This window comes from Rhipicephalus sanguineus, unplaced genomic scaffold, assembly GCF_013339695.2.
Source record: "Rhipicephalus sanguineus isolate Rsan-2018 unplaced genomic scaffold, BIME_Rsan_1.4 Seq479, whole genome shotgun sequence".
NCBI lineage: Eukaryota > Metazoa > Arthropoda > Arachnida > Ixodida > Ixodidae > Rhipicephalus > Rhipicephalus sanguineus.
The window spans coordinates 134,535-148,950 of record NW_023615341.1 but is presented as its reverse complement, the minus strand read 5'-3'; the positions used below and the strand labels follow the sequence as shown (position 1 = coordinate 148,950).

Genomic DNA, 14,416 nt, shown 5'->3' with positions numbered 1-14,416 from the left:
GTAGCTCCAGGAATGCTACAGGAACGGCACTACATTACACAAACAGTTCTTTCTGGTCACACACACGGTGGCCTGCAAATTCTTTTTAAAGACTGCACACCTCATAAGGCTTATTAGAAGGCGCTTTCCTCAAATGCAAACGCTGATCTGCATCACAAATAGGTTGAATTTCCAAGCAACTTTGGAAGCTGACATAAGGGTAGTGAAAATATGCCTGAAAAATTGAGCTTTTCTGTCAAATTCTCTGCCAACTGACAAAATTAATGTCCCATTTTCCTTCACATTTTGCTTACCACAACACACCGTTGGAATAAGACTGTTTCAACTACGACACTTGAGGTGATGCAGCACGAGCCAACCATGCTACCGTACTGTTCTTGCAATGACAAGGCTACGGCCAACCTTGTAGTCTTTGATGTGGTAGCGACGTCGCTCCTGGGAACATGGTGGTGTGGCTTGCGCTGATAGTGCCGCTCACGTGAAAATGCGGTGGCAAACTTCTTGGTGCATCCCTGGCATTCAAAACCTTTCAGTGGTGTTTCTGAGTATTGGCCATCAGTATCGTCCTCATCAAGTGCATACGATCGATCCCCAGCTGTGCAGCCGTCCGGTGATGTTTGGCCACAGTGGTGCTGGCTGGTGGGATCGATATTCAGAAAGCACGCTGAACTTAAGTGCACACAGCTCACACTCAAAGGCCTCAGTAGGAGGGCTTCCTGTGGAGTGTGTGCGCTGGTGTTCCTCCAAGCTCTTGAGGAAAGCAAAGCGCTTTCCACATGCACCACACTTGTGCCAAGCCATGCCACAGCCCCGAGCACGTACAACCTGTAAATGGCAACAGTGTTTTGAAAAAAGAAATGATGACAAAAAAAAGGCACCGTTTCCTGTTCAACTGTAAAATTTTGTAATGATGTCTGTGTTGATAATGTTATTATGATAATAATGTTATGTTCTAGCTGCTTCTCTGCAAAATTCAAATAGTTGCACTCTATTCTCTCCCTTTCTTTCACTACCCTCCTGCTGCAGCCAATGCCGACCGCCATTCAGATGTCAGCTGCTCATGCTAGACATTGCAATGCAGCCAGAAGTGAAATTTGCTTTTCATTCCCTGCTTTTTGTATATATTTCCCCAAATAATAACCACTTACTACAACCACAGCAACGCCAAGAAATGATTCCTGTCACAGTGTACAACTTGCCAATGACAGGCTAGAAACGTACTTTTGTACCGAGTTTATCTACATATCGTGCAGAATACCGGCCAATACAGCAAGAGCAATGCACTGTCAAGTTCACTATGATACCACTGCCTGCACAGATATGAGGGTTGGGAACTAAATCAAAGCGAGATGTAATGTGGACAACACAAAGTGAAACACGGCCATGTCATATATTGCTCACAAGGCAGACCTCTTGCTTTCTTAGGATGCCTAAGGTGACCCCACCAATCCAGGAAAGCCATTTCAACATCATGCTACTGTGAGTGATTCGAGCATTGGTGAGAGCTGGAATGGGCACCAGAAAGCAGCGCTAGTCGAAATAAAAGTGCTTCACTGTAGGAACACCAGAAAATGTGACTTGGGGATTGCGGAATCTTCAAGTGCCTTTGTGCTTTGCCGCACAAAATTCAGGTATTCAAGTGTCACTATTTCAGTACTTACTTGCGCAGAACTCTTTCGCCAGACTTGGCCCTTGTGCCATTGAACATCAAACATTCTCATCACGTACATGTAGCGATAAGCCATGTAATTGTGTCTGTTTGCCATTGTACTTGCTCTAGTACAATTCACTACACGAAGTACCCTCATACCTGTATTTTCTTTTGTTAGTCATGTGCATATTTTCAACTTGCTTGTTTATATTTCAGCAAGGTTCACCCTCCCAAGAAACAACTGCCTGTAAATTAATATTTCTTCAGAGAGCATGTGGCAAAAGACAGCACAGCACGTGTACAGTTCAAGTACATTTCTACATGTTGAAGCTTGAATGGCAAGCTGCATATACAGAAAGCATTACCTTTTTTTTATGCAGCTGCCCAGACGCTATTCAGGATTCAAAACAACTTCCTTCAGGGCACAAAATCTAGAATCGGGGGAAGTGCCATGTTTGTGTAAGAACAGGCATTCCTGCAAATACAACCTGTTACAATTAGCACAATTCCAGACCTTGGACTGAATTATGCAAGAAATTGTTTCACTTGCACAAGAAATCAATGTATGTAATCGATAAATAAACTTCCCTAACATTCTTAACTATTTTCCAGCACATATTCAACTTACAAACTGTAGCTGATAAGTTGATGGGGCATGGAACAAATTCTCAGGATGACACCGATTTCAGTATGTTCATTCACAAAGAGTGCACTCAGATATAAATTGGTTTCCCGTGTCTTCATGTGCTAGCATGCACGTCATGGCATTTTGTTTAAAAAGGAAATGGAACAGCGATGCATTTTTACTCCAAGTTTGAATGTGCCCACCTGAAACTGGCATCGTCCCCAGAACTTGCTTGACGTGGATTGTGTTACTGTTTGTCTAGCAGGATGCAATTCATAAAGCACAATAACTGCATTAAAAACATAATTATTGCAATTTTGTAAATTACTCGTCTTTGCATTTAAAAATTATGCATATAATGTTGGCCTTTTTAGCTATCCAGTTCTAAGGATTAGAAATGTGCTACCTGCCAATGCATTAAAAAAAACTTCTGTATAGTCAAAAAAAAAAGAACCTGGTGAAAACATCTAATCACTACTCCTCTAAATTCAATAAGGCTGCATATCAGGCAACTATTTTTGTTTGCAGGAAAGTGTATTTAGCAGCCACCTCCGCTGTCATCACAAGACGTACCTTTCAGACAATGATCACCACAAATTTTTATACGAAAATGATAATGTGCTACTAACCAGTGCAAATTTGTGTATGAAATGCCCGACATGAAACACCATAATACCTAGGTTCAAGGTGCTGAGCGTCATATGCCGTTTGAAACACTACTTTCTCAGTACTAAGCTCAAACTTTTCCCTCTCTTTTAAAGATCCCAAATGGTTAGCTCATTTAGCAGTTGCGTGAATACAAACACTCGATCACTTACTACCGACCCGTTTCAAATTCAGATCTCCGTAATAAATAAAATGTGTGATTAAAGGACAGCTGCACAGCTAAACGCCAAAATTTTGCTTTCGGCGGTGTCTTAATTCACATTTGTTCTTCCGTGAAAGCAGCACTTTGCACACGTAGTAAGATTGCGATAAAGGAAGTGCTCAGCGCCAGGTTAACCATTCGACTACCACTACAAATGCATACTTAGTTACAAAGTTGGAAGATGCACTCTAGAGGTGTGATTACTTTATGTTGTCATCGGATAATTCACGGCAACGCGGTCACCACAGATCAGCTGGCCGAGAAACATGGCCTTCACCGATTTACCACTACGCTCGATTCTAATCGATTAGTCACAGATCATAATGAAGTCATCTCCAGCATTAAACAGAAACAAATCTGCCAAAACGTCAAAGGCACAGCACACGCGCCATGCTTCCGCTTATCAGACTGATATGCTGGGATGAAAGCAAGACCGCACAGCGACGCACGCGACCATCACCAGCTGAGGCAGCGACAACCCCAAAGCGAACAACGCGTTTACGACTAACAAACAACGCGAACTGGCAGACAACCAGGCCCGTTTCTTCTCTTTTTCTTTCGCAAGTGGTGCAAAGCATCTTCAGAAAACCAAAACATTTGAGAACCGACGAACGCAAAGCGGTGCTGTGTCAAGTTCTGTTTTACGATTCGAATACGCGAACGGGCAACATGCTAGTAACAGCAACGCGTTTTAGACGTATACAGTCGCTCGAGAGGAACTCGATAAATAATCTTCACCACATCGACATGACCTCTGAGAAATAACGTGACCTGTTTGTTTAAAAAACTAATACAGTGGAGGAATACAGCGCAAAGACGAAACAGGTACAGCTGTGCAGCCGGAGACTTATGCGCATGCATTGAAATACCTCACGGTCTAGAAAAAAAAAAATGACGCGCACAAACCTTGGTGTTGTCGTAGCAGGCTATAACGTTTGATCTTTTCACAACTGGATCATTCTACGAAAAAAAAGGGCATCTTCGACATTTATGCCACAACACAGACATGGTTGCCGAGCTGAAATATCAACAAACGTATGTTTCTACGTTCGTAAAGGAAGGATGAAAGAGATGCCCCGAGATGCCATACCCCACTTGCTCAACAAATCGTGTCGGAAGTTTTGTTACGTCACCAGAAAAACTGCCCAATCGCGCGTTGGATGGCGAAGAGCAGACGACACGCTTGTTTCGTTCTCGGATAGGGATCCGAAAACCGTAGTTCACGGTGATGGTGTAGAGCAGGAATGCTGCTGTCGAAGTGACGGCATGTATAACGAAGCAGGCGAAAGTTACACATTTGCTTTTTAACAGGATACAAGGACAAAAAGGTAGCGACGTTACTAGCATAAATTGAAAGCAGGCCCTAGCTGACATGCTAAGATTACATGGGGCGATCGCAAAAACACCAACACTTGCGCGGAATTCTCCATATATACGGAGAAAAAAAAAAGCCTCAAAGGAAAGACTGTGTCAATTGCCTAGACAAAGCATATGCAATTCAGATTTGAACTGCCGTCAGGCAAACCCACATATGAAGCAAATTGTATGTGTATTTATGACACTAAGAGCAGGCTTTCGAAATTAAAAAAAAAAAACAAAACAGATACCGCTATTTCCTGTCTTTTGCGGTCTAGCTTGAAATCACGCAGACAAAACTCTGTCGCCTGCTGAATGAAACAGAACAGTCATAATTTCATAAAGTCCACTCTGTGATGCAGGTGCTACGGATTAATTAAAGTGTAGTGTAATTGTTTCACACGTAAATCATGCCTTTAAAAAAAGAAAGAAAGAAAAGCTGACCGCTTGCGCATTTCTGCGATAGGACGGATTAGAGAAGGAAAACGAAACGAATACCATCGACGCGCATATGCTCGCGTGTCGAAGCGCGCAAGCGAACGCCGAGCCCGCCCAGCCGCGGGTTGTTGCCAGTTCCTGGGCCTTAGCAACTCTGTGCCCCGCGAGTTTGCTGCAATCGCTGCGATCGAGCAAGGTAGCTACCGTTTGAGAGCTGTGGTAACTGCAGCGGGCTGCCACACTGCGGCCTTGCTTGTTTCATATCCGCTGTGAACGACTGGCTGTGACGCAGAATCCGTCGGAAATGAAAAGAGCAGTGCCGATAACGCAGTTCCTTATGCGTTTTCCGTTCGTCCCTATTCGGCAGTTGTTCCTTGTTTCTGAGCGGCTGAGCGAGGTACGTTTGCTTGCCTGCCGTCGAGTGGAACGCGAGTTGCAGCCAAACTTTCGTGCGCCGTAGGAATCTGGTCGTACGTGTTGGCCTTGGGTCGTATCGTTTACAGTGCCTGAAGCTGGATTTCGCAGTAATGGGCGAGGCGCTTTCGTGTCATGAGGTACGAAATGAATCTAAAGAATCGCTTCGCATAACTGCCGATTTTAGCCCCTCAAAGTCGGCGCCAGCTCGCCACACTATATATATATTTCCTCCTTTAACAGTACTACGACCTCTTAGCAGCTGATAGGTTTGATGTGCGTCTTCAATGTGCTGCTCTATTGCAGATGCCGTTGTACGAACCAAACGTGCCAGTCAAGAAAGCAACCTTAGCATTAGCATGATTCTGGTTCCCCGAGGCGCAGTACGGCTGCGCCCGGGGGTTGTCCGTACCCGTGTCGGGTACACTGGTGGAACTACGAAGGACCCAACTTATCGGAACCTGTAAGTAACTCGCTGACACGGCATTACATAGGTAGTGTCCTATCTGCTTACCTAGGCAGCTTACAGGAAGAGAAGCTAAAGCGACATGCCGTTCTGTTCTAATGCTGCAGCCCAGTCAAACTAGTCAATTGATATAACTGGCCATTCCAGTTGTTTGCAATTGTACCCAAGAAATGTAATGAAGTGGATAACCAATTGGAATGCTGCACTTGAATGGGATAGTCTATTTGTGCTTTAATTTACAGTTCCAAATCTTCATGTCAATCCGTGCAGACTTTTCCATTTGGAGAATTAGTCGAACAGCTGCTTTCAAATTGATATATTGGATAGTCCAACTGGTTGCACAATTCTAGTTGGTGTCAACCCATTGGAACATTTTGTACCACTTAAAATGCTTGAGCATCATTTTAAGTTCAGTTGGTATTAAGCATTCGAATTTGACATTATGGGACCTGTTGGTGCTATAGGACAGGGCTAAATGGACCACAGTACATGTCCAGTCGGTATAGATAGTTTCATTTCATCCTCATTGTATGCATCTGTTCATATCTGAGGGGTCGTGTTGATTAACAAGGGTTTCATGGTGGAATATGTAAGTAGGAACTGGTTAGGGGCCCTAAATACCGGCTGGTTCTAATCAGAACTTTACCAGTTGGACGGCAATTGGAAGTCTCAGAACTGAGCAAAGCTGTGTCAAAGAAATGGCTACTAAAAATGTTTTTATAATTATAACATGAGTCATGAAATGATAGATCTTTGTACTTTGGTGCGGTCAGTGGAGAGGAGCGTTTATTTCTTTGCATAGAGCCTGGCATAAACCTGGCACAACTTACTAGGTCAGAATTTACTGGCATGGTTGAGTGAGCTTGCATATAGTCAAACAAACATGACCTCCGTGAGGCAGTTTATTTTTTAGTTTACATTTGTACAGGTAATTTTCTCTAATGTTCAGTTCATGCATATTGGATACATGGCCTTATTTGCGTAGTAGACACAACCCGATTTTTTTAGTTGAATTCACAAATAAGCTTTCACCAGTTACTCTCAATTGGATGATTATGGAAGGTCCAGTAGGAAGGTCCAGTAGTTGTAGGGTGTTGTAGGCAAAGAAATGTGAACTTAAGAACAAAAGTTCAGAGCCCATCCATTAATTTAAAAATGGGAGCCAGTGAAGCTGTGACTATGGTGGATCTGGTATAGTGAATATTGCTATTATGAATTTACACATTATCATCATTGACCATATTGGGCAGTTAGAGACATACACAAAAAGATCTGGTGTTTTTATGTCGTATAATGCATATCATCTGAACGGTGGCCAACAACAGTCTCAAAATGAAATCCTGTAGTACAAAAGCATGTTGTTTCAAAACTGGAAAAAATGACATGAAATTCGTTTGCTGTGCCAGTCCAGGCAAAATTTTCAGGCAAAATTCTTCACGTCATTCTTTGGTGTAGTACACCCTGTGTTTGCATCATTTACAATATGTGCACACTAGTTTGATGCACATATTGGTGCACACTCTGCATTTGCATCATTTACTATGTCGACAACATATGTACAAGGCTCTTAGGTCTTCAGAGTGAAAAAAAAATGTAATAGTAAGAGCCAAATGGAACCTACGAAATGTTCGCTCTGATAAATGCACATATGCAATGTATTTGCACTATTTACAATGTGTTGGCACCATGGTATAATGCGTAAAAACTCCTAATTCACTGGCATTCCTTCTGACAAGCTTCATCTTGGGCATCAGCACATAAAGAACATGGATAAAAGAACTTGGAAATGATGGGACAAGCGCTCAGTTCCAAGTCATTGCTTGTCCAGTCGTTTCTTAAATTCTTATGTCTGTGTTGTTATCAGGATCAGAAAGCAAGTTATAGCTCATGAATTAGTACAAAAGTTCATGTAATCTCAAAAGTAAGATTTCTAGATGATAGTTGTGGAAGTTAGTAACAGAGACAATGTAATTTGCACATATTAAAATGGTGGCATTTGAGGAAAAAGTGTTTTCTGTTATAATGCAAATAGCCCGATTTTGTACATTCAGAATAGAAGGAATGTTACAGTAGTATGTATTGTCACAAGAAACAATACCATACACGATATGCCTATGAATGAATGGAAAGTATTATATGATAATGTGTTAAAAAAAAATGGAGCCCTTCCCCAGATGCCTTCACCTACGTGCCTAGCAGCGCAACACTTGTTGCTACGGGCAATGACGGTCATGTGCGAAACAATGAAAGGCAACAATGAAGTGTGACAACATGAAATAACAAGTGACCTCGATAAAAGATCAGATAAAAGTACATTGAAGTTATCGATTGCGAATACCGACTGAAAATGTTCACTGAATGCAGTGGCGATAATTAATGGGTTGCTGCAAGGTACATCACTTAAAAAACCGTACTTGTAAAAGTTGAGGTCGGCAATATCGATGACCAAAATTTTTTAGGGTTATTTCATTAGGTTTTGTAATGTTACTGTGAAGTACAAGCCTTTTGACAAATTAATTTTGAGACGAAGTTTCTCCTTAGCGAGATTAAGTTCGTCTATTGTAAGTGAGTTACTCGTTTTAAACGCCTTAACCTAGCAACACGATGCGACAGGCGAAGTACGTCATGCAAAATCCAAGGAAGACGGGGATTTTTCTTTCTTGGTTTCAGAGGGATGAAGCGCTGGATGGAAATTGCCACAATTTTTCCGAAGAAGCCACCAAAAAATTTACATCATTAGATTCGCTGAGTCGTTCAAAATCGTCAAAGGAATCTCATAAAAGATCCAAAATAGATGCATCGACAGCACATGAAAAATCGGGGGAAAGTAGAATACATAAAAAGCTGGTAACGAAGTGGAACAGAAATGCATACAAGAAAGGCCTTGTGGTTGGAAATATTGTCTATGACCTCTGACATTCGAAACCATTATCTAAATGGCAGGGACTAACGAAAACTAAATCTAAAACTGCAGTACCTCTTGTGTTTGCTTCAACAATTTGCTTTAAACCAAAACGTAATGAAAAATCTAACAGTGCTTTGCATATTTCCCTATCATAGTTGGTGAGCAATCAAGATGGCCACAAAATACCGGGGGCATTAAAATCGCCAAGACAGATCAAACTTGAAGATGAAAATATGCGTTCGTGCATGAATGATGTTAAAGCTAGCAGCTGAGCTATGCTTGATGATGGCGGGCGGTAGATAACGCCAAATACTATAGAAATGCTTCCGAAAAAGACCTTACACCAAATCTATTTGGTATCAGGTGGACTGAGGATTGTTGAAAACTTGGTCTGAATAATGGCACACTACATCCCCTTCCATGAAGTCTATCACTTCTAACAACTGTAAAGGCTGGAGGTGTCATCTTGCTATCATATATGTTATCACGCAACCAAGTTTCTGTTACTCCAATAGCATGTGGTGAACGGGCGGAGATCAGTGAAATAAAATTGGGAAACTTATTAACCAAGCTTCTGGCATTAATATTAAGGACACGTAGGGGGTTCCTGTAATTGATTTCTGAGGCTTCAGTGCGCAATAGTGGGGACGTTAGAAGAAACCACTGTTGGGTGAGAAGGAACCTTAGTGAGTGTTAGTATCATCGTCCCAATTGTATCTAACTTTATCAATAAATGCATGGTCAAAGCTTAGGTGAATGATGAAACCGTTATCCCAAAAGGACTTAGACGCTTCCCATATCTTTTTTTTCTGATTGATCGTATGTGCATTGAAAGATCCTCAGAAATACGAAAGTTTAAGTTTGCGGCTGTTCTTAAGGATGATTGTTTTTTTCGTGATAGTCAAGAAGTTTCACGGTAACGGGGCGTGGGCGATCTGGATTCCTCTAACCAATCCTGTGACACCTTTCAATACCTGGGCATTCAATCCCAAATTTTCTTTAAACCATGCAGAAGTGTTAGACAGTAGATGCTCATGGGTTTCATCACGTGTGTCGGTGAAACCATGCAGTAGAAGTTGTTGCGGCAAGATTGGTTTTCTAAATCATCATTGTGCAAAGCAAGTTGGTTGATTTTGATTTGTAGCTGCTGAAGTTTGCTATTAACTTTATTTGTGGTAGAAGGAAGTGTAGCTGGGAGTGATTCTAATGCAGACACACGTGTCTCTAAAGCAGGGGTCTCCGCATGCACTAGCGGCCCGTTCTGCACATGACCGTTTTTGTCCCAATATATTTTAAAATATTCCTAATAAGTATGTTCATGAGCTAAACAGATGTGACTGGTATTAAGCATTTTTTCCATCTTTTTCGTGAGACACCCGATGTGGTCACCATATGTTTTAACATTACCATGGAACAAAAACTGTTTCAGAATCGGCGTCCAGATTTCAGTCATTCTGGAGATCAGTATCGATAAGTTTCTCGAAACCTGGTGTCAAATCCCCTTCAGGAATAACCCATATGTGAGATATAGGAAAGGCCTTCTTTCGAATGGCAATGTTAGCTGACAATTTGTCCAATCACACTCAACCCCCCCGTTCCAATTTTCACTGCCTTGGCCCTTGGGGAGACTAAATTTCGTGACTGTGGCCCACTAGCTGAGGTGAGTTTGAGACCCCTGCTCTAAAGCATCAAACCTTGAAATAACGACCTGATGGAAAGCCTTGACGTCTGCCATGTCTTGTGATATATGTTGCTGACCCTTAATTAATTCAGCAAGAATTTGAGTCACTGAAGACAGCTCAACATCTTTGCCACCTGGGTTACCCGTCTCATTGGTAGAGGATGAGCTTTGTGAACAAGTGTTAGGTGCCAGGCAGTCTTTACTCTTGTCTAGCTTAGTAGTGAGTTGTGAGGCTATGACAGTGGCATGGCAGCGGCATAGCTCGTGACTTCCAGCTGAGGCCTCAGCCTCAGTGGCTGAGGTGAATTGAGGTGAGTGGCTGAGGTGAAAAACTGGTGAATGCAGCATGAAAAACAGTAGGGTACCAGCAGCGAGTTCTGCACAGACATGCACGACTACCGCAGCAACTGCAGCTGCTTATCTTGGAGGCCCCTTATCTCTGCTTACTAATCCAGGCTGCGATAACAGAAGATGCTGCACTAGACTAGTGTGCTATAGCACCACAGGCCGTCATTGCCAAAAATAACCACATTTTCAGCTCCAGATGATGCGCTACCCTATTCCTGTTCACTGTAGAAAAAAATCATCGCCCAAGCACTCCGTACAGATGGTTAACCAGTGAAGCTGAAATGTGTGGCCCCAGTGCTTATCGCCGGGTTAATCCTGACTGTTCATTAAAGTCTTTAGTATTGGTTATGTCTGTCCAGAAGTCTTAATTGGTGTTTGCCGCCCGTGTGTTCCCTTCCTCATTTTTAGAGGACCAGTGGTGAGTAGTGGGATTTGTCCAATTTCTGTGACACATGTGTTTTTGCCCACGGATGACTTCTTAATTTTTAGTGTACTAGTGGTGAGTAGTGGGGCTTGCCCAATTTCTGTGGCACATACATGCTAAGCGTTTTTGCACACATAGGACAGATGAATTTTGGTTTCGCCTAGCCATATACAGCTTCACGGTGAATGTATGCGGCTCAGTGCTTCCTTGCTCTTGAAATTGAACTATAGATTATTTTAGCAAGCAACACTGACAAGCAAGCCTCCTGATAGTGCATGATGTAGCCAAGTGTCATGCCTACATATTTACTCTAAAAGGAGTTGGCAGGGCTTCGGACCCCTTGTATTATATGCAGTGTGTGGAAGCTTTTGTGCTATTTTGAATACCCTGCGTTGAAATAAAGGAGAGTATGCATTGGTTTTATTTACAACTCAAGAAAGCTTATGTAAAAACTGAGAGAAAAAAATGCTTCTACTTGTATGCATATTAATGTCATTGTGGAGGTTGTACTGCTCATTTCTTTGTATTGGCCACAAAATTAAAAAGGATATTCCAGTGGAAGTGTAGTTTTTTACCACTGCTACAGTAATCACTGCATGCTTTCTTTTTCCCTTTTTTTTTAAACTAGACAGAAGATTGGAGGTTCACATGTTGTTCTGGAATGGTCACGGCTGAAAAAAATTTCAACAGTTTTCAAGGAATACTAAAGATACTGAACTTTCAGATGCTTTAACATTTCATTTTCTAATATAATAGTTCAGATAAGAACGCCACACACCCGATTTAGGAAGGAGCACTAAGATGCTGAACTTTGTCTGAGTTTGCCTTGTGCTCTACCTATTTAGTTTCACTATCTTTATTGCATTTGTTAGTGGCAACAAAGATAATGTGTCTGACCTTCTCATGATGTAGATTTGTGTTTTACTCCTTCAGTGGTGACCATACAGAGACTGTTCAGCTCGACTATGATCCTACCAAGACAGACTACAAGACTCTTCTGGACATGTTTTGGGGATTTCATGACCCAACTGCCTGCCACAAGCGACAATATATGTCTGCTATTTTTTACCATGACAAGGAACAGAAAGCTGCTGCTGAGGAGAGCTTGAAGCAACAGCAGAAAAAGATAGGCAAGCCAGTTGCTACGAAGATCATGGCTGCTGGAACATTTTATGATGCTGAAGAGTATGTATGCTTTTGTATCATTTGTTCACATTGTCATGGGCTTGCTGGGAAAGATGTTTCATAAGCTGCATATCCATGCTTTCAAGGTAACTCTCTCAGCTTTAACTGCTGTAGTTTTTGTTGATTGAAAAATTATCTTAACAAAGGAAGCAGTTTTTCAGTAGCCATAGTTTCAAATCATCAACAGGACCTGTGATTTTTAAGCAGAGTACCATAATGGTAAACAGCCTAGCTTAGTGCAGTGGATTCAAGCCACTGCACACAGAAACCAATATTTGAGGCAGTCTTGAATTTTTGGTGAAAAATTTGGTTAACGTCACATTTTGTGCTCCAAGGATTTCTTGATGTTTGCTGTCTGAATTGTGAAAGTTTGCTATAAAGGAACACAAAAGTGAAACAATGAATCGGTTTGGATTTATAAATTTTACTCTGAAAACTCTAATGGTCGTTAACTTTACCACGATTACTTAATGATAGAGGAGAAAATCGAGGACAATGTTTCATTTTAAAATTTCGTGCCGAAATCTCCGTGCGTGACGTCACAGATTTCAAAATGTATTTTTCATATTTTGGTGACATTGTCTCCACGAAATTTCTTAAAACTTAGTATGTTAAGTCTTTGGCCTCCTCAGAGGACCGCGTACTTCAATTTTGCCAATTAGGAACGAGGTAGGTCCTTAGTAGACACCGCCAAAATCTGCGACGTCATGGCGATTGGTGCAAGAACGTCAAAGTGACGTCGCCCCCTGTATTTTCTTTTTGCACGTTTTCTCGTTTACCAAGCGTCTTCTTGCAGTGACTTTGGTATTGTTAAAGAGTAATGAACTAATACGGGAAAAATCGGTTTTCTCTTTAATGTTCCTTAACCATGCTTGCCTAAAACGAGTAAAATTTTCCAAAGAGTGTAAAAGGTTTAGTGACAACTGCTGAATTAATTTTACATACTCACTTTTCTCCCAGTTACCACCAGAAGTACCTGCTTCGACGCAATGCTGCACTTTGTGAAAGCCTGAAGAAAGCAGGTCTGAAGAATTTCAAGGAGAGTCATGTTGCGGCTCGGTTGAATGGCTACTGCTGTGGCGGTGGCAGCCTGGCTAATTTTGAAGCGGAGCGTGAAAAGCTAGGACTCACAGACGTGCAGGCTGTACTGGTTCGACAGTGCATGAGGTCATAGCCAGAATGCTTCACAAATATGATGTGGTGCCTCATTTTCCTTAACATACGCTAAAATTGTGTTACTCTGGCACCTATGCTGCCCTTTGCTTGTCAGGATTGTAATGCAGGCAGTGCACTTATGACATTCATCGAGGCAAGGCATCTGTCTCTCGTTGAATTGAGGTTTGATGTTGGCTGCAGTACCCTGTGAGCTTTGTGGTGGGACTTGCAATAAAGGTGTTCCCTCCTTAGTTCTTTTGTCTGGTGTCACTTTACGGAAAAGATGGTTGGTTATAGGCCATGCATTTGCATTGCTTTTACCACGCTTTATGCATACATTTTGTCTGCGACTAGCCTTTTTTAGCCCACTGCTTGTGGATTTTGAGGGGTATTGTCAAGCTGGCTGATTACAACTTTTAGCCCAAGAGCCCACCCAGATGTTTCTGGAATATTATTAGGAAATTAAACAATGACCACATCGCCATGAATATCACATCCTTGTAGACCAGGTCTAAATGTAGCTTTTGGAGTTGACTGTTCAACTGCCTGAGCAGCATAGCCTAAAATTCTGGACAGGACATGCCCAAGTTTTGTATTGTTTGCTAGCTCTAATATCTCTAAGGCTGCCATTTTTTCATAAAATGTCTTAAAGAATTTGTTATTGCAACTTCAGGCATTTACTCAATTGTGCTGCTTTTTTGTTAAATATGGCAAACACCCTACTGTAGCTACTTATTTGGGGTGTTTGCCATATAGTGGTGAGTGCACTTTCGTCGCTAAAACCACTGAAGCAATACAAGTTGTATATATGGAGAATGATGTTACAGAAGTTAGTTTGCACAACATGAAATGTCACCTTGCTAGTCCGCATGAGTGTCTTATGCTGTATAGTTGACAACA

At 41.9% G+C, this 14,416-nt stretch overlaps 1 protein-coding gene and 1 pseudogene across 1 annotated transcript; one reads left to right on the top strand and one right to left on the bottom strand.

Annotated features, from left to right (window-relative positions):
• Window positions 1-284: 284 nt before the first annotated feature.
• On the bottom strand, window positions 285-4,195 carry LOC119377482 (gastrula zinc finger protein XlCGF17.1-like; annotated as a pseudogene).
• An 864-nt stretch (window positions 4,196-5,059) lies between these two features.
• Window positions 5,060-13,765, top strand: LOC119377483 (peptide methionine sulfoxide reductase). Its single transcript, XM_037646924.2, has 4 exons — window positions 5,060-5,134; window positions 5,659-5,815; window positions 12,110-12,361; window positions 13,322-13,765. The coding sequence occupies exons 2-4, from the start codon at window positions 5,712-5,714 to the stop codon at window positions 13,533-13,535; spliced, it is 570 nt and encodes a 189-aa protein (XP_037502852.1). The 5' UTR covers window positions 5,060-5,134; window positions 5,659-5,711; the 3' UTR covers window positions 13,536-13,765.
• The last annotated feature ends 651 nt before the right edge of the window (window positions 13,766-14,416 follow it).

Bases quoted from the DNA above. Each gene is read 5' to 3' on its own strand.
- LOC119377483 (XM_037646924.2), top strand. From the start codon at position 5,712: ATGATTCTGGTTCCCCGAGGCGCAGTACGGCTGCGCCCGGGGGTTGTC. The intron at 5,816-12,109 runs GTAAGTAACTCG...TTACTCCTTCAG, and splicing joins GACCCAACTTATCGGAACCT to TGGTGACCATACAGAGACTG. The intron at 12,362-13,321 runs GTATGTATGCTT...CTTTTCTCCCAG, and splicing joins ACATTTTATGATGCTGAAGA to TTACCACCAGAAGTACCTGC.